This window comes from Tiliqua scincoides, chromosome 1, assembly GCF_035046505.1.
Source record: "Tiliqua scincoides isolate rTilSci1 chromosome 1, rTilSci1.hap2, whole genome shotgun sequence".
Taxonomy (NCBI): Eukaryota; Metazoa; Chordata; class Lepidosauria; order Squamata; family Scincidae; genus Tiliqua; species Tiliqua scincoides.
The window spans coordinates 266,530,692-266,552,055 of record NC_089821.1 but is presented as its reverse complement, the minus strand read 5'-3'; the positions used below and the strand labels follow the sequence as shown (position 1 = coordinate 266,552,055).

The window sequence follows — 21,364 nt, the reverse complement described above, 5'->3', positions numbered from 1 at the left end:
GAGAAAGTTCCATGAACTGGATATACAACCAAAGAGGCCGTGCTATACAATTCCATCAATTGAGCTCCCAAAGGCAGGGGAAATGTGGAGCAGGATTTTGGTATCTGACTAAAGCAAGGAGGCAAATTCATGCAGGAAAAGACTGCCTTTCAAAGAGCCTGGTCCCATATCATTTAGGGCTTTAAAGGTTATGCACCTTAAACTGTGCTTGGAAATAAGTGGATGTCAATGCAGATGAAACAAAATGGGAATTTCATGCTCCAAAGTACATAACCCAAACAAGGAGTAAGACAGTCACGTTCTAGAATAAAATACAAGTAACATTCTATTCACTTAAGTTTTGAAGATGTATTATGGTGAACCCTCAGTTTAACAGACCTTGATACAATTGGCTTTGGAAATAACAGATTATTTATGACAGGGGTATCAAACATAAGGCTGCAGTCTGAATGTGGACCCCAGAAGCAATTTATCCAGCTCCCATGATATCTGGGCTCTCCCAGTGTGATAATTGAGCTCTCTCATATCTTGAAAATATGAACAAGCTTAACTCATTTTCTTTTCTGTCATTTGCAGCTAATGAGTTTCTAGGTGAGAACCAAGTGCTTATTTCCAGCCATCATCTGTTCAATGATGTCACTTCCTGCTTAATTATGTCACTTCTTGTCCTCAGCAGGCAACATGAATGCTAACTTCGGCCCTCTGTATGAAACAAGTTTGATAACCCTGATTTATGAAGTCCCAGAGATCCATTAAACCCTATCTTACAGAGTTCCCTTAGCAATGCCAAAAGAGCAGAGTGTCAGAAAGTGTGGGGAACAAGCTTATGTACCTTCTCAGGCTGCTGCTAGAGCCACCCGAGGTCACTCTAGGAATAAAGAGTTCCTCAAGAAATGGGACTCACTGGAACTAGTTTCTTGAGGAACTCTGCATTCCTACAGCAGCCTCAGAATCGGAAATGTTTCCATTCCTATAACACCCTGCTTGACAGCAAATGGAAAATGGCAGTTTCAGCACCAGCTTTAGAAGGTAGGTAAGCGCATCCCCTGAGCCTTCTCTTAACCATTACCTGCCTCAGAGAGCTCCATCAGTGATGATATTGCTTCTCTCTCTACTAGGGAATCCCTCGAGCACCCTGCTAGGGAGCATAATGACAGTACCGACAGTTTTCTAAGGTGCAGGTTTAATGCACTAATCTAATGGAGAGGAGGAAGCATTTAGAATTAATAAATGTTGGGCGCTAAAGAACACTGCTTGCTCCCTATAAGTCAGTTACATTGAGGGTTCACTGTGGTGGGATAAACTCTTTCTACATTTACAGTTGTTCATCCACTACAGCAGAATGAACTACAGCTGGATGTACTGTACTACTACAATACACGACAGCTGGATGAACTAGTTGTTCATTCACTATTTGGGCAATGTTACCAAAGAGACACAACAGGGTCTTTGACACCTGTTCTTCATAAATGGTTTAGACATTGCTGCTAGATGGAACCTATTCTCTGAGGAACAGGTTGTGCATTGCCACTTGATGGGACTTGCTACTGTATCTAAACTCTTGGTTTAGATCTCTTAAGATTGATTACTTTTAATGCACTTTGAAAATGTGATTTTAACGTAGCAATTTTTGTACAATAGTTTGAGGTACATGAGGAATGGTGGAAAAATGCTAAAACCAAAAAGTTTACATTTGGATTTCATCTAGCTCCCACACTTGTATGTACACTTCCTATACATTTGAAACAGATACATTAGCAATGCAAATTGCAGTTCAAACAAACCTAAAATACCACAATCCACTTAGCACAATATATTTTTAGGAGTTTTCCTAATCATACAAAAACTCTTTGTTGAATCAGATACATCACCAAATCGATAATATTCAACAAGTACAGTATACTTGACATGTAAGTAAGTGCACTATGACAATGTGCAAATTTGGTAGAGTGAAGAATCTTTTTCACTTACATTTATAAACTAGAGGCCCTTCCTTTTACACCCATTTTCCTTCCACTTCTGAGTATGTAAAATAAATACTTTTAGAATATATTCCCAAAAATAAGAGCTTACAACTGTTCAAGGATGTATGAGTCTGTTATTCTGAGTCTAATTCACTCTGCCACCTTCACACTTAGAGAAGAAAAGAAAGGATTGGTAAATGCAGGGAGAAATACTTAAAAGTAGGGGGAAAAGCTTACCTGGTTCTAATTTTATGACTTTAATCGCTGCCAGTTCACTTGTGTTAACATTCCGTGCCTATTTGGGGGGGAAAATGTAAGAATCAGGAAATGTGACTTCAAGCCACCTTAAAAACTCTGGTGGGTGGAAAAGCAGAACATAAAATAACAAACAAATGCCAGATCATCTTCATGCCTGTTTATACAGGAGGAAAAAAAGAGATAGATCACACAGGATTGTTTGCAATTATAAAGTGATAAAGGCATGCAAACAGCCACCCAGAACAATGGAGAAAATGTGAGCTATCAGTATGAAATATTCTTACTTGACCATAATTATTCAGACTCAGCACTAGTACAATGTACATTGTAAAACTCAAGTTTGTGGTGAAGTCACTAATGAATTGCCAAAGTGATCACAGTTAATATAGCTGCATAAGTAAGTTTTTTAATTAACCTTAAGCTGTTTCTGCCCAACGTTGCATATATGCAATGGAGATCAAATGTGTACACCTGTGGGCCAGGCAGAAATGGGTTAAATAGTGTTTACATTCAATTCTGTAATTATAATAAATATGAATTCTGCCACAGGTTTGGTATATTAAAGAGTTTTAAAATTTAAAGCTAGTTCTCAGTGAGGTAGTAAAACTACCATCTGGGTTGTACCACGAGACCACTGATGGTCTCTTCCATTACGTAACGCTCTTCTGTATAAGCTACTATTCAATTCATATTAAATACAAATCCCTGTATGTCAAGGAATATGGTTTGAAGCCCAACTTTCTCCCTGACATCTAATTTTTTTTAATGTGCCAGGACATATATAGAGATTTGTATCACCGTTTCAACATTTCTACTTTTACATATGAATATTTACCAGACAAAAGTTTACCACCTCTGTGAGAACTAAGCCCTGTCATACCAAGTCACCATCTCAGTCAGATAAAAATACATGACTGTAGAGAGTGAGGGGAAAGGGTCATAAGAGGTTTTGTTTTTTTAAAAGAGCCATGGCACTATTTGGAACTCTTCAACATATACAATACCAAAAAATAGCTTAAAAAATGTATATACAGCAAAATCAGAACTGCAACATACAGTAAATACCACAGTGTTCAAGAATTGCATTTTTTCTTCCCATCTGTGATTTTTCTTTTTCATACAACTTTTAAAAACTGTGCACATATTAACTAGATACTTATTAACTACAATCACATGATAGTTTAATACAGCACTCCCTCACTTAAAGTTGTTGACAGGTTCTTGGAAACTGCAACTTTAAGTGAAACAACATAACCAATTTAATGTAGGCTAATTGATATAGGTAAACAAGAATTACATACCTACAGTATATTTCTGGTCACAAAAACATCAAACTTCAAGAATAAAGACCCAAAACACTTATTGAACATTGAAATAAATATGAGCTTTCCAGGCCAGAGAAAAGCCATGCAGACATGATGAGAACATGCAAACACACTTACAGTGGCCATGGCCAGGAATTGATAATTTTGCTCAACAACTTCATAACGAAACAACTTTGTACAAAATGGCTTTAAGTGAGGGTCTGCTGTACATGCAATACAACAATCATAGGACATTATTAGGACTCAAGTTTCAACTCTTTCTGAAATTGGGATCAAAGATATGCCACCTGCATGCCACCCAAAGTCCTGAATAAGGGAGAGAATTATAAGAATGTCAGCCAGACCTACATAAGCCACCCAAGCACCTAAAAGGCCAGAGGAGATTAGGTGACAAAATCCAACCCTTGTTAGAGTCCAGATCAGACCTGCTTCTGTGGTCTAAGCAATAAGAGTCTTATTCAGTTTTGCTAATGCCTCACTGTGCTCTCATCTGGCTCCTAGGACACTGCAACCCATGTTACTTTCCCTGTTGAGGCAGAAGCTGAATCTAATTGCAAATCATGTCATCATACCAAAGCATAGTTGGCAGCAATGGGCGACTTCAGTGTGGCTTGACTCAAGTCACAAGCCTCCACCCCCACAGCTCAACTCAAAAATGAATCCTAATGGGAGGACTTTCCAAGTCTCCCAGAGTGTTTTAGTGACTCAAAAAGACACAAGTTTTTTTGAAATACGTGTCAGGGGTGGTGGAAAAAAATGGAGCTGCTGCTGGGGGGGTATGTGTCTGAGTTCTCTTTAAATACCGTATTTTTCGCTCTATAAGACACACCTGACCATAAGACACACCTAGTTTTTAGAGGAGGAAAACAGGAAAAAAAAAATTCTGAACCAAATAGTGTAATAAAATATGTCTCTCCGCTGCTCTGTTTCCATGCTCCTTAGCATATTTTACTACCTCTAGTTTGAAAGGAATTTTATATGCTAGCCTTTTCTGCTTTATCATCCTTGCACTGGTAGAATGAGGTACTGTAGTATTTTTCTGCAAGTGCATTGTCACTAAGCTATGAACATCTGCATTACCATTGAGCGCCGGCATTTGCATTACAATTTGCATTTGCATTACCATTGCATTTGCATTACCATTGAGCCCAGGCAGGACCCTGGTCAGGGGCAGAAACACCTGCCAAGGAGGCTCTGCTGCCCTGAGAACGCCTGCAGCTTTGCAGTATTCGCTCCATAAGACGCGAACACTTCCCCCCCCCACTTTTATGGGGGGGAAAAGTGCGTCTTATGGAGCGAAAAAATACGGTACTTCCCTGATGTCCCCATCCCATCTGTAAACAAGGTGGGAGGGGTGGGGTGGACTACAAGAGACTGGGGACAGAAGCAGCAAGAGGGAGGAGAGTCACGCACAACAGCTGGGAAGTTTACTAGTATGACCCAATCCTTTGCAGCTCTTTTCAAAAGTAGTCCCATTTGAGGCCTCCTCCTCCTCCCAAATAACAATGGAGAGCACAGGAGCAACATGGTTGCAAAGTGTGATTGCTACAAACCGCCTTTCCCCTCCGTGGGCTTCTCCAGCCAATTCTAAGGTGAGAACCCCCTTGAGCTCCTCCTTCTGTGCTCCCTTATCCAAACTAAAATTCACACTGCCCATCCTTCATCCAATGATCATCAGTTTCTTCAGAGACAGGAAAGAGAGCCCACTCCCACCTCCCCCCCACTGGATCCAAAAGAAAAAACATTTACCGTTCCCTGCTCTTGGCTGGAACTTCCCTGTTGCTTGCCCGGTCTGAATGATGGCCCCACAAGGTCTTTCATGTGCCAAAAAAAGTAAGCAAGCACACCCAGACAGACTCAAGTCTGCATGTTTGGGGACGCAGTGCTGAGTCAGAGGCCTCAAATTCAAGTCTGCATGTGTGGGGACAGAGTGCTGAGTGAGTGGCCTCAGACTGGAGTCAATGCCCAAGTCATTGACACAGGTGACTCAAGTCTGCACGAGTCAGTGAAAAACACATTTTTGCAACTCAGACTCAGGTCCCCATCCCTGATGGTTAGCTGTTACATGAACAAGAGCCTCTGCTCACACATTCCCTCCTCTTCTGGACACCACAATTGATTAGTAATTTCCTTGTTTTCAGCAAACTACAGCTTCTTGGTAAGGGTAGAAAAGTAAACTATGGTTAGCTGAAAACCAGGAAGGTAGTTTCCAATGCACTCAAACTAACAAACGATGGTGTTGCAAGCCCTGGAGAGTTTGACCCTAGTTACCAGTGCTGATCTGAACAGCTTGCACAAATTCTATTTTGCAAGTAAGGATGAAAAGCAGATCTACGATTTGGTGAAAATCCAGATAAAGCAAAGTGTATGGAGGGCTCATACAAACCAAGAACATAAGAACGAAAGTACAGCCCTCCTGGATCAGGCCAAAGTTGTCTGTCTCTCTCTCTCTCTCTCAGCTCATTCAAATCTCTCTTTCTATAGGCTGGACTCTCTCTCAAGGCCCCCACTTGTCCACCCAGATAGCAGCTCCCTCAGACTATCTTCCTCCACTCTTCCTCTTCTCTACAGCACAAACCTATGCATGTCTACTTGGAAGTAAATCCCACTAAGTTCAATAGGGATTATTCCTAGGTAAATGCAGAGGACTTCAGTTGTCTCTTCTCCCTCCCTTCAGACAAGGTACTCCGAGTATGTTGTAAGGAGTTCAAATTTCAACCAGGCTTTGGTTCACCAGCACAGCTGAGCAGCAGACACAGAGCTAGAGATATGGGGTGCCCTACATTCCTCCACCAAGGAAGAGCCTGAGTGGTGGCTAACTCCCTGCATGGTAAGCTGACATGCATACAGTGACTGTTTCTCATTTGGCTTGTTTTTTCCAACCTCAGTGAGGAGATGTGGTGGCAGCAGCAGAGATGGAGGTAGATGGTTGTACATGCATGTACACATGTGTTGCTGTACGATCTGCTCACTTGTTTCCTCTGTCCAACTTCTCTTCCTTGCTTCTGTTTTCTTTTTCAAAATCCTTTCCTCCCCTCTCTTTTGCTCTTCAAGATCATTTTATTCCTATCATCCAGCCTTTCCATCCCTTTTCTCCATTTGCTCACCCTCTTTCAAATTTTGCAACCCCCACCTAGGTCTCTTGTTCTTGTCTCTAAAAATGCTTTTTTAACCATTTCCTAAGCACAAATACTTTCACTCTCTCCATTTCCATTTCGGTCCTATTCCACTTTAATGGGGGAGGGAGAGTTTATCTGCACATCACAAGAAGCAAGGTCCAGATTCAAAGCAAATTGTCAAAACCTATGCTCATATGACTTTCATACTGTGAAAGTGTGGGGGAGAGTACTGAATATCCCTGCCTAATCCTAATCTACTAGGAGAAGTATATGGATCTCTATTACCATGGCAAGAAGTTGGACTTTGCAAATTTGCACTGCAAGTTATCTGAACTACTGCAAAAGTAAAGAATAGTATGTGTGGTAGCTGGGCCAAACCCATCCCCCAGTTTGCCATCACTGCTGTTGCCTTAGAAAATCACTGACTGCCAGCAGCAGTCAGAGGCCAAAAGCAGCCCACATTTATCATCACTGCTGCTGACAAAAAATTAGCTGTCAGAAGGCAAGAGAGGGTCCAAATTCAGAATTCCATCAAGAATAATTTTTCATAAGACTTTTATAATTTTGTGTTATAAATATTTTGAGAAACATTGATTTTGTTAGCCACCTCAAACACACTACTAGAAAATCTGAATATGATTTATAAATGATGATAAAATGTGCAACAAACAAGTTGAAAGTAGTTATCCCTTGCACCAGTGCAATGGGAGACTATAAAAGGAAACTGCAGGACTGTATACAGTTTTGACATCTGTTAAGTGGCTGGTTTTCTGCTATATCTCTCCCCCACCCCGGCAGAAGAAAATTCAGTATGTAATACAAGGTTTTCTTTGCCAGCTTTTATAAGTGATCATCACCGCCCAAATCCCAATAGACCAAGCCAACGAATAAGTCATCATTTTCTATGAAATGCCAGCAAATGAACAGAATGAACAACAACCTGTACAATATGCTCTCTTGAAAACTGGTTAGACCCATTAAGCAACATGATCAGGATCACACTACAATCCTGATATAAATGCACCAAAAAACTCCAAGAGGTCTCTATGGTAGCTGACACCTGACATAAATAGTGCAATTTAACAAACTCCTGCTTTCTTGTTATATGAGAGAAATAAAACCTGAGAGAGAGAGAACACATGCCACTACCCTGAAACCAGTCTCAGAATACCCCTGTCCTTCACAGAAAAGAATGACTACTTCCTTTTCCAATACAAAGAAGCATTCTCAGTATCCTGAACATTTTCCCTTTGCATAGTAACTCTGCAGTCACTTCATGGGAGCGATTCACATGGAATAAGAACCTATAAAGAGTTCAGTGAATGCTTCAAATCTAAAAAAAAAAATCACATTTGGTAACGTATGCTAACCTTTCTTATGTTACAGTACCACATGCAACTACACTGTGAGGTGATTACCATAAATTAGCCTGCAGTGGGAGAAAATGACCTACATTTTATATTTTTGAGTTAATTATGTTATTTTAATACAGTAAGTCTCCAACTTACAAACAGGTTGTGTTCTCGAAATTTGTTTGTAAGCCGGCTGTTGGGAACTCAAATGTTTAGTGTTGTTCTGTTCTTAGGCTAGCCAACAAAACCCTGTATAACACAGCTTTTTTCCTCCCTTCCCTTGTCCTCCTCACCAGGATCTCTCCAGACTGGCAGAATGGGCAGCAAAATGGCAGATGCATTTCAATGTCAGTAAGTGTAAGGTCATGCACATTGGGGCAAAAAATCAAAACTTTAGATATAGGCTGATGGGTTCTGAGCTGTGTGTGACAGATCAGGAGAGAGATCTTGGGGTGGTGGTGGACAGGTCGATGAAAGTGTCGACCCAATGCGCAGCGGCACTGAAGAAGGCCAATTCTATGCTTGGGATCATTAGGAAGGGTATTGAGAACAAAACGGCTAATATTATAATGCCGTTGTACAAATCTATGGTAAGGCCACACCTGGAGTATTGTGTCCGGTTCTGGTCGCCGCATCTCAAAAAAGACATAGTGGACATGGAAAAGGTGCAAAAGAGAGCGACTAAGATGATTACGGGGCTGGGGCACCTTCCTTACGAGGAAAGGCTACAGCGTTTGGGCCTCTTCAGCCTAGAAAAGAGACGCCTGAGGGGGGGACATGATTGAGACATACAAAATGATGCAGGGGAGGGACAGAGTGGATAGAGAGATGCTCTTTACACTCTCACGTAACACCAGAACCAGGGGACATCCACTAAAATTGAGTGTTGGGAGAGTTAGAACAGACAAAAGAAAATATTTCTTTACTCAGCGTGTGGTTGGTCTGTGGAACTCTTTGCCACAGGATGTGGTGATGGCGACTGGCCTGGACATCTTTAAAAGGGAATTGGACAAGTTTCTGGAGGAAAAATCCATTACGGGGTACAAGCCATGATGTGTATGCGCAACCTCCTGATTTTAGAAATGGGCTATGTCAGAATGCCAGATGCAAGGGAGGGCACCAGGGTGAGGTCTCTTGTTATCTGGTGTGCTCCCTGGAGCATTTGGTGGGCCGCTGTGAGATACAGGAAGCTGGACTAGATGGGCCTATGGCCTGATCCAGTGGGGCTGTTCTTATGTTCTTACCTGTACACAATTTCCTGGGAATAAGCTGCACTGAATAGAACACAACTTACTTCTGGGTAGACATGCCCAGGACTGTGCTGTCAGTGATAAATTTGGGTTTACATCTGTGCAATGTGTAAAATGACCAATATCTTTCACATTTTTCACCAATATTCACATGTCATATCACCCAACAGTCAGAAGCCATAAATTTTGGCTGAATTTGATAGACAAATATTGTTCCCATTAGCCAAACAGACATGAGATTTCTCATTTCCTGCTTCACTGGCAAAGAAAAAGGATACTTTTTGTACCGACTGCCTGGCAAAGGAGTTTTACAAGGAAGAAGCAACCCTTCCACAACAACTGTGACAGTATCTCAGCACAAGATTCAATCAGGCACCATTTTGAAAGAAGCACTATCTAGCTTTCTGTGTTGCCAGCAGCTTTTAAAGAATATATTACAGCTATGGTGGAGCATACTGGAAGCATTCCCTGCTAGTTGTCAGAATTAAATTTCTGTTTGCCACAGGTAACCACACTTGTGGACTCCTGCCAATAGCTAATGTTCTATTAGTTAGAGATTGTTTTGATTAAACAAAGTTTGTCAGTGGCTTATTAACTATTCAAAATTGCACAACCTTCCTTGAAATCCTCAAAGCATGTATACAGAAGGCAAAGCTAGTCATCTGAATACTATTAACCCAAGCATGCACTTCCTGATTTTCTTGCATTATCTAGAGTATTACACCAACATTCCTTGCAAGCCATATTATTATAAGTTGGCATTTTACGGATTTCTAAGATTTAAGGCTTCCTGTCTCAGTTACTATACTGTAATTTTGTGCAACAACATCATTCTTATTTTAATAGGACAGACAAATCAACTATTCAATTACGCATTTCTGTAAATCCTTACAGAATCAGAAAGGTCAATGTAACTAGGTCTTCTGGCTCTATGCTTAGAAAAACAGGTTACCAATACTTTATTTCACATAGCTTCTCAATGGTTTGGAGAACACAACTTTTAAAATATCCAATGCAATTTTTGTAAAGGGGAACGCCAGACATATTTCCAGTATGGTTTCTCTCTACTGTTACCCATAGTAGAATTAGAAACACTTTTATTATTTTGTATGGAACTGAATACATACTCTAAACCAGTGGTTCCCAAACTGTGAGTCAGTATCCACCAGTGGGTTGCGACCCAATTTTTGTGGGTCACAAAACTGACAAGGCAGATTAGGCTATGTGCATCAAGGGTTAAACAAGCTGCTACATGGGGGGAAGCACTGCTGCCCAATCACCATTATAGCCACAACCCTTGGCATTCATAAATCAGGCAGCAGTCACCATTTAAGTGCACATTTACTGAGGAGTAGACAAACATGACTTGGCTCTTATCAAAGGCCAGGTGAGCAGGAATGTGAGGCCACCAGAATGGTCCTGATCTGATGAATGTGGAGCTCAACAAACACTCCAGAAGGCTGTTGCCCCCCCCTACACACACAAAATAAAAAGGATAAAAAACAGATGCTTGAGAAACCAGTAAACACTTTTTTTAAAAGGTTCATAAAACTAGGTGGGTCCAGATAGAATGTCGTTTTAAAAAGTGGGTCCGGGTCCTAAAAAGTTCCACTGCTCCAAACCCATGGTTCCCAAACCGTGCCACAACACTCCAGGGTACTGCAGCAAACTCACAGGGATGCTGCAGGACATTTCAAATTTTCCAGGTAAACACAGCAAGGAGCGCTGTGAAAAAATTGGTTTGGGGTGCCATGAACAGAGGAAGTTTGGGAATCTCTGTTCTAATCTAAATCGAAATCCATACTCTAATCACAAAAATCTTTCAAAATCTTTGTGAAACACCAAGTTTATCTCATCACCTCAATTATTTACTTTGTACAATTTCCCCATCTTGTCTGTCAGTGCCTTAATTCAGTCTTAAAATCACCTTTAATAGTTTAACAGAGCTCCGAAAGGCTGTAGTAACCTCCTTAAAGAGGCAAAGCACATCATACATACAGCACATCATTAATATAATTCTCTACCATAAGATGTGATGATGGCCACTAGCTTAGATAGCTTTAATTAGACTAAACCAACAGACGCCAAACTCGTGACTGCTGCGCATAGGAAAACCAGTCCCCATCCAGACCAGAGCTCACCATTGTACCACCACACCATGTTACTGCCATGCAGATCTGGGCACAGGACACTCTGGGCAGTCGCGTTAGTTGTCTGGCATCCCAGAAGGCTGTGCAACAGGATGACTGGGCAGATGTGACTGTCCAGGGCGTCCCTGTACCCAGATCAACATGTAACACACAGGCAGAATGGTAAGCTCCACTCACAGAGCAGAGAGTTTTCCCTTTGGCCCTTAGGCTCGAGTTTGGAAAGCCCTGCACTAGAGAAATTCATGGAGGATATCTGCTTGGATATGAAAACATGAGAAACAGGATGCTGAATTAGATGGGCCTGTGGGCTGATCCAGCAAGGCTCTTCTTACAGTACAAAAAATATTAAAGGAGACAAAATGTTAATTTTAAGTGGAACATAGATAACAACCTTATCCTATGTTTATTCAGAAGGACTAGAATTATTATTATTATTATTATTATTATCTAACAGTATTTATAAACAACTTTTCAACTAAAAGTTCACGAAGTGGTTTACAGAGAAAAAAATCAAATAACTACTAGAAAATATTCAATCCTAGTAGGACTTACTTCCAGGTAAGCACATACAGAACTGCAGCCTGAATGACTGACTGAATTCAGTCTCCTCAGTCAGGTCAGATCTGGTCCACCTTCTCAATCCTCTAGGCCAGTTGCCCCCACTTTTAAAAAAGACAATCTGTTGGGACCCACTAGAAGTGATGTCATGATCAGAAGTAACATCATTGAGCAGAAAAAGTTTTAACAGTCCCATACAACAAAACCAAATCAAGTAAGTAAATTAAAAATTTACAATAAATATGTTTAAAATTTATTTGAAACAAAGAAGAACCCTCCTAAACCTCCAAGCAGTTGCTGAGCTGTTTAAAGCAAACTTCCCCAATGTCCTAAAGGCTGCAATCCTATCCACATTTACCTGAGGCTAAGCCCCATTGACTATCATTGTTAAAAGCATATATATAGTAGTCTGTTTAAAGTATAGATCTGTAACATTTCCCCAAATGCAGTCACGTGTCATGGTAGCATCAAGTCTAATCTATTAAAAAATAAAATACACACTGAAATGAATGTGGACACACCTGAAACTGGCTCACGATCCACAGTTTGAGAAACACTGTTCTAGGCTCTGCAGCCTCAGCACACTCGCCACCTCAGAGCCCCAACCTCAAAAGTCACAAATACAGACTTTTTCTTTTCCTTTCAAAATCCTCCTGAGCAGCTTCTCCCACTTTTCCCCACACAAGCAGTTTTAGAACTCAGGAGTCTCTACATGTACCCATGGATCAAGGGTATGGCTTACAATTTTTGAGAATACTGAGGGTTCATTGTGTTACATTTATCATACTAGTTTTTGCTTTCTTTTTCAATCAATATTGGGGTGAGACAAATAACAGACAAAAAACACAATCCCTGCACTGTAACCTGGTCCACTTTCAGTAACATATCTAATGTAGTACTGCTCCAATCTGGATTAAAAAACATGTTTGAATGCTGCTATGATCAAGCCCCAAGGAGCCTGGAGATGTGAGGCGCTGTTGAATGACAGGGCAAATGCTATTTGTTCCCCCACTAAGAAAGGTTAAAAAACATTAAACCTATTTTCATGAAGTTACAAAGGGGAATTCTGCATTCCAGCATATGACTTTGCCAGGAGCTGTGCTCTAGTTTGACAGGAAAGCTGGAGAGTATTCTTTTGGTTTAACAAAGCCTCTCACATGCATTCGAACTTGACACCCCCATAATCAAGAATCCATCACCTTCCAAAAGCCTAGACTTTGTTCATGGGAATGGGAAGAAACCTCAGGGCTTTGATATCAAACTGACAACTTTTGTAGCAGAAAAGAAAAAACTTCAAGCACAGCAACCCCAAAGGAAAGATGATACTGTCCGCTAGCCTCAGGAAAGGCTGAGAGGGCAGAAAAACCCTTGAAAGCACAATCCTATGGGCTGGAAGGAGACTGCTATGTTTTGACTGACAAGTGGGGGAAGGGAACTGATTGGACCACAGGAAAAGGAATGTCATGGTTGGTGAACCAAAAGGAGCATGTGGGGGGGGGGGTTACAGAATTTGGAGGGGTGGATCAGATTTAAGTAGGTTTGTCCTAAAATACTTGGTTAGGGAACCTGATCTAAACTGCATCTCAGCTTTCTCTCTAGAAAGGAGAAATCCATCTAGAAAGGAGAATTGACAGGTTAAGGGAATTGACAGGTTGAGGGAGGAAGGGGACTGGTCTTTACTGTCAAGTCCAACATGGGGGGTGGGGTGGGGGGGTTGCCTTGCAATGCAGATGGGTCAAGGCCCATCATGACAAGTCGAACATGAGAGAGGAGGGTGGGTTGCCTTGCAATGCAGAAGGGTCAAGGCCCACAGTGACATCCCAATACAGGCCTTGATCCTCAGGCTACCCTCAGCAACCCTGCCACCCCATTCCTCCCAAGCTGCAGGAAAAGGGAAGAAAGTGCCTGTGTGGTGAGTCAGTTCACTAAGAGGTGGACGGCAAAGCAGGCGTGGGGTTTGTGCTAGGAAAAGGGGGGGAAGAGTCACAATGACAGGTCAGACGAGGAGGGTGAACATCTGCTGTGGCAAATGGCCCCCCAATAAGAAGTGAGAGAGAGACACTCTCAGCTCCATTCCAAGGGAGAGAAGGCAGAGTTTGGGGAGGGGGCTGCAGAACAAGGGGGCAGAGGAAGCCACGTCTACGGACAAGACTGAGGGGGCAGCCTGAGCCAAGAGGGGCCAGGGCAGAAAAGCCTCAGGGGTCCTACTCAGACCCTCCCTGCAAGCACCCGCAGAGCAGAAGGGGCAGCCTGTCAGCCAGCCCAGCCCAGCCCTACGCAGGTCTGCTGGAGCCAGTCCCACGGCGCTCCGCAGGGCCTGCTCCCAGGAAGGCGTGCGCAGGGCTGCATCCTGCGTGGCCGGAGGGTCCCGGGGGTTCAGCCGCGCAGGACGCCCAGGGGGCCACCCTCAGCGCGCGTACCTTGTAGACGTCCCCGTAGGTGCCACTGCCGATGCGCTGGATGAGCTCGAAGTCTTCCTGGGGGTTTCTGCGGGACAGGTCGCACACCCGCCCCCCGCCGCCGACGCTCATGGCGCCCCGCTCCGTCACGGCCGACACCGGGGGGAAGGGAAAGAGGGTGAGCAGGTGGGTGGGGGGGAAGGGGGAGGGAGAGAGACCCGCACTGCTCACTCCCGACGCCTCCTCCCCCTTGCCTTCTCAGCCAACATGGCGCCCAGAACCGCCCTCTGCGCATGCGCGTCCGGGGAAGGGAGGGGAGGCTCGCGCTTGGGGAGGCGGGGCTTAGGCGCCAGAGTGGAGGCGGATTGGTCGCGCCGCGTGTGGCGGCTGCGGTGCTGGTGGCTGTGGAGAGCACGAGAGCGCTTTCGCTGGGGTCTGAGGCTGCAGCCCTGTGCACTTTCCTGGGAGTAAGCCCCACTGACTGCAGTGGGACTGACTTCTGAGTAGACATGCATAGGCTTGGGCTCTGAGGCTGCCATCCTAGCCACACTTTCCTGGGAGTAAGCCCCACTGACTCTAGTGGGACTGACTTCTGAGTAGACATGTATAGGCTTGTGCTGTGAGACACTGTGAAACTTCTGGTTATCTGTAAAGCATCTAAAATAAAAAAAAATAAAAAGACACTATACCAATATTAGCAAACTCCTGCCTTCAGATTTACAATCTATGATGCTGTAATTCCAGCTAATTCCATCTATTCCAAATGAACTTGCCAATTAATTTTTGCCATAAAGGATCTCCCAAGGTAGGTAGCTTGCCAAACCAAGATAATTCTCAGATCTTTCCACCTGGTTGTTTCTTAATAACTTTATTAGCAGAGTATAGTTCAGTTTGGTCAATTTTTTTTATATTACAAACTATACATTCCAAGTTATTTCAGTGCCTGAACCAGTCATCTTATGGTACAGATACATTTTGGTCTTTTCTGTCATTGTCAAGTTAAGAATTTGATCCCTGTTGCGTGTATACAAAGTTGGGCAGAAATGGCTTAACAGTCTAACAAACCAATCCTATCCACACTTTCCTGGGAGCAAGCCCCATTGACTCTAATGGAACTTCTGAATAGACATGCATAGGATTGGGCTGTGAGATATTTCACCAGATACATTCATCATGGCCACGAAAGATATGAAAATATTTTTTACATCTGACACCTAATCCACAGAGGATTCTGTTTGTGTTGCCTGGTCCCATACTCAGTGTTCTGAATACACCAACAGGCAACACCAGGGGCTCAGCTGGAATAACAAACTGAAAAAGGGATAGAGAACAGCTTTGCAGTATCCCTCTGAAAGATAGGAAAGTTGCCTGACATGAACATTAAAGCTGCAATCCTACACATACTTTCCTGGGAGTAAGCCCCATTGTCCACAATGGGATTTAGGGCTCAGTCTTATCCAACTTTTCAACACCAATGTAGCCACAATGCCCCAAGGTAAGGGAACAAACAACATTCCCCTACCTTGAGGAGACCTTCCTGACTGCTCATCACAGGATGCAGCACTCACCCCATTGGCACAGCTGCACCAGCCCTGGAAAGTGAGATAGGATTGAGTCCTTACTTCATTCTAAGTAGACATATGTAGGATTGTGTTGTTTGTCTGGCATTAGGATGCTGATAACATTTCTCATTTAAAAAAATCAATTGGACTTCACTTGTTGTGTGACTCAGAACCTCTGAGAGGAATTTTAACGGGGGATAAATTTTGTTTTGGACCCCTTCCCAAATGAGTGAGGAGATGTGAAATAGAGCAGGGGAGGGTGACAAAAGGAGTGAGCAGGGGTGGGGAGAAAGCAAAATTGGACAGGGAGAGGATAGCAACAGCCAGAAAAGTCTTTAGAGCCCAGCTCTCCTGGGCTTCCCAACATAAAGCCAGGTCTACCTACCTGCACAGCATCAGCAGCTGGATACATTAATTTGGAAAACCAAACATATTCCTAAGTTTCTCTAAAATCTTTTAAATATAGAAAATCATTGCAGAAAATTAGCTTCATAGTGTTTAGGCTCACACTAGAACAGAAAGTGTCCTGTGTGTATCAAAACTTACTTCTGCAGCAGCTGTAGTCCCACATCTGTGTCCCTGAGCTCCTGTACCAGCTTCATGGTTAGCAGATTCACAAGCCAAAGAGCTACTGTAGCAGGCCAGTTTCCTCCCAGATTTGACATTGTATTAAGGAGTGTCATGTACACCTTCCTTGACCCAGCAGATATGGCTTGCAGCAGCATCTGCCACTGCATACCCAGCATCCCATGAAGTTAGCTAGTTTGGATGCAATAGGAAAATATAAGATCCCAGAAAATTTCCGGGCCCCCTCCTTTGGCTCATGGACCCCCTTTTTGACCCTGAGCCCAGGTACAAATTACTCCCTTTATCCCCCTCTCATGGGCCCTGGTCTGACTTAAATATTGCAGAACTGAGGAATACTAGTGACTCTGAATCCTGACTCTGTGCTCAGTTGGCATATGCTGCTAGTGGAGAAACTGAGGGCCCAATCCTATCCAACTTTCCAGCACTGGTGCAGCCGCAATGCAGCCCTGAGATACTAGAACAAATGTTCCTATACCTTGAAGAGGCCTCTGAGACTGCCTCCCCAGCACAGGAAGCCCACTGGCACAGCAGCACCGGCACTGGAAAATTGGATAGGATTGGGCCCTGAGACATATCTGATGGTAGCCCAAGAGGAGCTATTTGCTGCTTAGAGGAAATAGGGTTGGTACTCTCATGACCCTGACCTGGTGAACAAAAGCGAAGCTCGTTCATGTCAGTTTAGTGGTTTGGGAGGTGGACTTAGACCTGGAAGATCCAGGTTTGAATCCTCCCTCAGTCACAAAGCTTCCTAGGTGACCTTGGGCCAGTCACTTTCTCTCAGCCTCACCTACCTCAACCTAGGGTTGTTGTGAGGACAAAAGGAAGGGAGCAGCTGTGTACACTGCCCTGAGCTTCTTGGAGGAAGGGTGGTATAAAAATGTGAAAAATAAATAAATAATAGCCCATCCTATTCAGCTTTAGTACTGTGCTAACACTTTTGCTGCAAAAGTGCTTTCTGGCAATACACTCAGTAATGCACTGCCAAGACACTGCTGCCTTTCAGCTCATGTCATCAACTTGCCCACTGGAGCAGGTAAGTCAGTGGGAGAGGCAGGAAGGGGTGGGGAGGATCTGGTGATGATGGTGTACACTGGATTCTATCCCCCTTTCCTGCACTAGCCAACTGATAGCCCAATCCTAGCCACACTTTCCTGGAAGTAAGTCCCATTGACTCAAATGGGACTGACTTCTGAGTCAATATCTAGCAATGTTAAAATATAAATAGAATTATAAATAAATAAAATTTACAATTTGTTATGAAATAATTATGTTTCCATCTTTATTGTAAGCAATCCAATAGTTGACACTTAAATAAGGGGGGAAATGGATTGCCAAAGGTGTTTCAACTTTGCTGAACCTCCATGTTAAGAAGTAGTATTTTACTGAAATTTGCTGGCAGGGGTGGGGGGCAAAGTGCTGGAGGCACAATGCATTCACACCCTATGTACGGACTTCCCAGAAGCATTTGATTAGTCACTGTGGGGTGCAGAATGCTGGAGAAGATGGATGCATTCAGGGTAACTCTTTTTATGTTATGTGTACTGAAAGGTGACCAGATAGGGAGCTCAAATATGCTTCTGTGCACTCTGCATGCTCCTCATTGGGTCCCAGTTGGCGAAGACTAAGTCATCCAGTATCACAGAGATGGGTTTTGTCCCTTACTGCACCACTGTCCTCAGATACAGAGATTTCATATGAATAAGCAGCAGTCATTCACTTATGTGGGAGAAAGTTAAAGGGTGCATTTGAGGGTGCCCCTGAAGGTGGCACATTTGAGTATAAGCTTTTTAAACCCAGTATCTGGTGCAACAATACTGTTAACAAAATTGTAACATGGTATCTCCCTTGAGCATTAAGATATCACAATGAAAAGTAGGATGCATGTGTTTATAACGTAATTCTTTGTTGGGCTTCACCCACACACCTCTTTATAACTATGGGAGGAAGAATGCAGTAAACACAGTTATTTTAGGCACACTATAAACACATTCATAATAAACACTGTGATGAAATCTTTTACAGCAATGGCCCAAGATCTCCTGATTCCTGAAGCAGGGGACACCAGACACTGTCCTTCCATCCCCAACCTGGAATTACAGGGGTTTTGGGTTGCCCCAGCACTGTATCTATACAGGATGGCAGTGGTGTAGCTAAGGGGGTACAGGGGGTAGCAGTTGCACTGTGTATCAAGCTTTAGGGGAGCAACAAGCTAAGCTTGACACTAGTGACAAAAATTGTGAAAATCTTGGTATGTATGAATAATACCATCATGTTATATATAATTGGAAAGGTAATTTAATGCAGAATGCAATGAAATAAACTGCATTGGAATATCTTTATTCTATCAAATGTTATGGCCAATTAACTAGAAAATGAAAACGCAACAGCCTTATGGAACAAAAAGTGGATTTCTATAACTCAAAACTGACCTATGAGACTGATTGTTCTGAGAACCAATGACATGTTATTATGTTATTGACATGTTGCAATGACATGTTATTATGATACAGCATGGAACCAATAAAGTGTTAGTATGAGTCAACTCTCTTTTCCATGTATCATAATACAGTTACCCCTGCTAACTGGGTAAAAAGGCACTTTTTCAAGTGGTGCTCCTCTCATATTTAGCAGGGGGAGAATAACCATCCCTCTTCACCCCAGCACAGTGTCTCAAACCAATCAGGGGAACACTTTTTATTTATTTACTTAATTAAATTTGATTTTGTCTTGGGGGGGGGGGCTACAAATCTTCTTTGACCTAGGTAGCAGATAGATGCCTTAGCTATGTCACTGGCTGGAGGAAGACAGCAGAGCAAGCAGGTGGCGAGCTGCTGGGGGAAAGGAGGTGGGTTTCTCCCAGTTTTCACTTTTTTAAAAAGCTTGGGTGTGACATCACTTCCAGCTGTGACATCACTTTCGGGCATCATTTTGAGCTTGGCACCGGCACACAACCATTAGCTATGCCACTGCAGGGTGGGATGTGGAGTATGGATCAATGCCTAGTAAGTGCGTCTCCCTATCTCTTTCCTCTCCTCTTCTTCCCCTTCCGGTTTTTCAAATTCAGCATAGAGTAGGAGGAGAACATGGAGGAATGATTTGCTCATCTACTGGTGCACGGGCAATGGCAGAGAGTGCTCTTGTGAAGGCTGAATGGGTGGCAGCTGGCTGGTTCCATGGTGACTGTGGTGGGTGGGCATCCTAAACCATGTGGTGGCAGAGGTACGCAGGTAGAGTGGATGTTTTCATGGTGGTGGGTATGGGGACACTGGACAGTCACACCCCCCCATCTGCTGCCTGAAGTGCATCTTATGAACAGGTTGGCCCCAACCTCTTTATATCTAAAGTTCAAGTCTGGAACTACCAGGGGCGGATCCAAGGGGGGGGTCATGGGTGTGTGTCCCCCAACTGATGCCAGCGGGAAAGGGCACCTACTGGGATGAGAAACAGCCCAAGCATGGCCGGGAGCCCAGGTCTACCCACCTAGAAGCAGCGGTATGGGAACCCAGTTTACCCAGCAGGTAGATCTGGGCTCCAAGTCCAGAAGGGAGACCAGGTCTACCCACCCAGTGAACCTCAGACATGGAGGAAATTTTCAACCTGGAGCCCAGGTCTACATGCATGGTTCTGGAGTTGGTAGTGCTCATGGCCCCCACAAACATTGGATTTGCCCCTGGGAACTAGTATATCAATCTATCTATAGTATTGCTCAATGATCTATATCACCTTCCAAGCATTATTATTATTATTATTATTAACAGTATTTATATACCGCTTTTCAACTAAAAGTTCACAAAGCGGTTTACAGAGAAAAATCAAATAACTAAATGGCTCATCATGAGTCTAAACGTACTATCTTTTTCTGGCAATGTCTCTGTGCCAGCTGTGTGGGTGCAAATTCAATGGGTGCTGCTTGCTCCTTCCTTGTAGATTCAGTGAATTCCCTCCTTTAATTCACATAGAAGTCCTGCTAGGGAAAAATGGTGTCAAACAATCCTGCTTAGGTAGGTGCCGTGCCAGGCCTAAACATGCACTTATTTTATCATGATGAGAGATAAGCCAAAGCTCACCCTTTCACCTAGAATGCCCACAATCTGCTTGCAGAGTTGTAGAAACTCTCAAGGGTTGCCAATCAAATATTGAAACAGATCACCAGTCCACCTGAGTATTGTCCATCTCAATGGTGGTGTCTCTCCCTGGTCTCAAGGTCCTAACACCATCCTTAGCACTGGCGCTGAGCTCCAGTGCTGGTGCTAGGCATCATAAATGTGCTGTTAAGCATGTTTATGGCACCCTTAGAGTAAGGAGCATTGGTGCTGGGCTAGAGCCAGTCAGTGCTGGGTCAAGCACAAGGAGAAGGACACTACATGGTTGCCCAGAGGTAAGTGGGACCGCCAGGCAGTGGTGCAGCCTTTTGGGTGGTGGGGAGGCGTTCTGGGGCAGCTAGACATGGAGGTACACAAGTCTGCACCAGTAAAATAACAGGTGCAGATGTGAGAAGCCCCATTGTGAGGTCTGGGGCTCTCCTCCTTCCCCTGAGGAGGCCTATGGTGGCTTCCCCATGCCCATGGGATACAGTGGTGGCCACTTTGGTGCTGTTGCTTCTCTGGGCACTGGAAGCCACAGGACTGAACTGCACAATCTTTCACAGGTCTGTGCCTGAGACCCTTCCTCAACCAGGGATGCCAAGAACCAAAGCTGGGATCTTCTGCATTCAAAACGTGATCTGCTGTTGAGCAGAGGCCCTTCCAGAGCTAAAGGTATTCTGTACAAGCTGTAATGCAGATTCGAACCCTTATAACTGGTGCTAATTAAAATTAGAACATTGTTGGGCAGACTATT

At 43.5% G+C, this 21,364-nt stretch overlaps 1 protein-coding gene across 4 annotated transcripts in view; it reads right to left on the bottom strand.

Moving 5' to 3' along the window:
* Window positions 1-14,614, bottom strand: part of MAP4K3 (mitogen-activated protein kinase kinase kinase kinase 3) — an 86,680-nt gene extending 72,066 nt beyond the window's left edge. For all 4 annotated transcript variants that reach the window (XM_066625269.1, XM_066625278.1, XM_066625286.1 and 1 more), the window contains exons 1-2: window positions 14,397-14,614; window positions 2,202-2,259 (exon numbers count right to left, since the gene is read on the bottom strand). In XM_066625269.1, the coding sequence (XP_066481366.1) occupies window positions 2,202-2,259; window positions 14,397-14,507 (169 nt within the window). In that variant the 5' untranslated portion in view covers window positions 14,508-14,614. The remainder of the gene's footprint in view (window positions 1-2,201; window positions 2,260-14,396) is intronic.
* Between the last annotated feature and the right edge of the window lie 6,750 nt (window positions 14,615-21,364).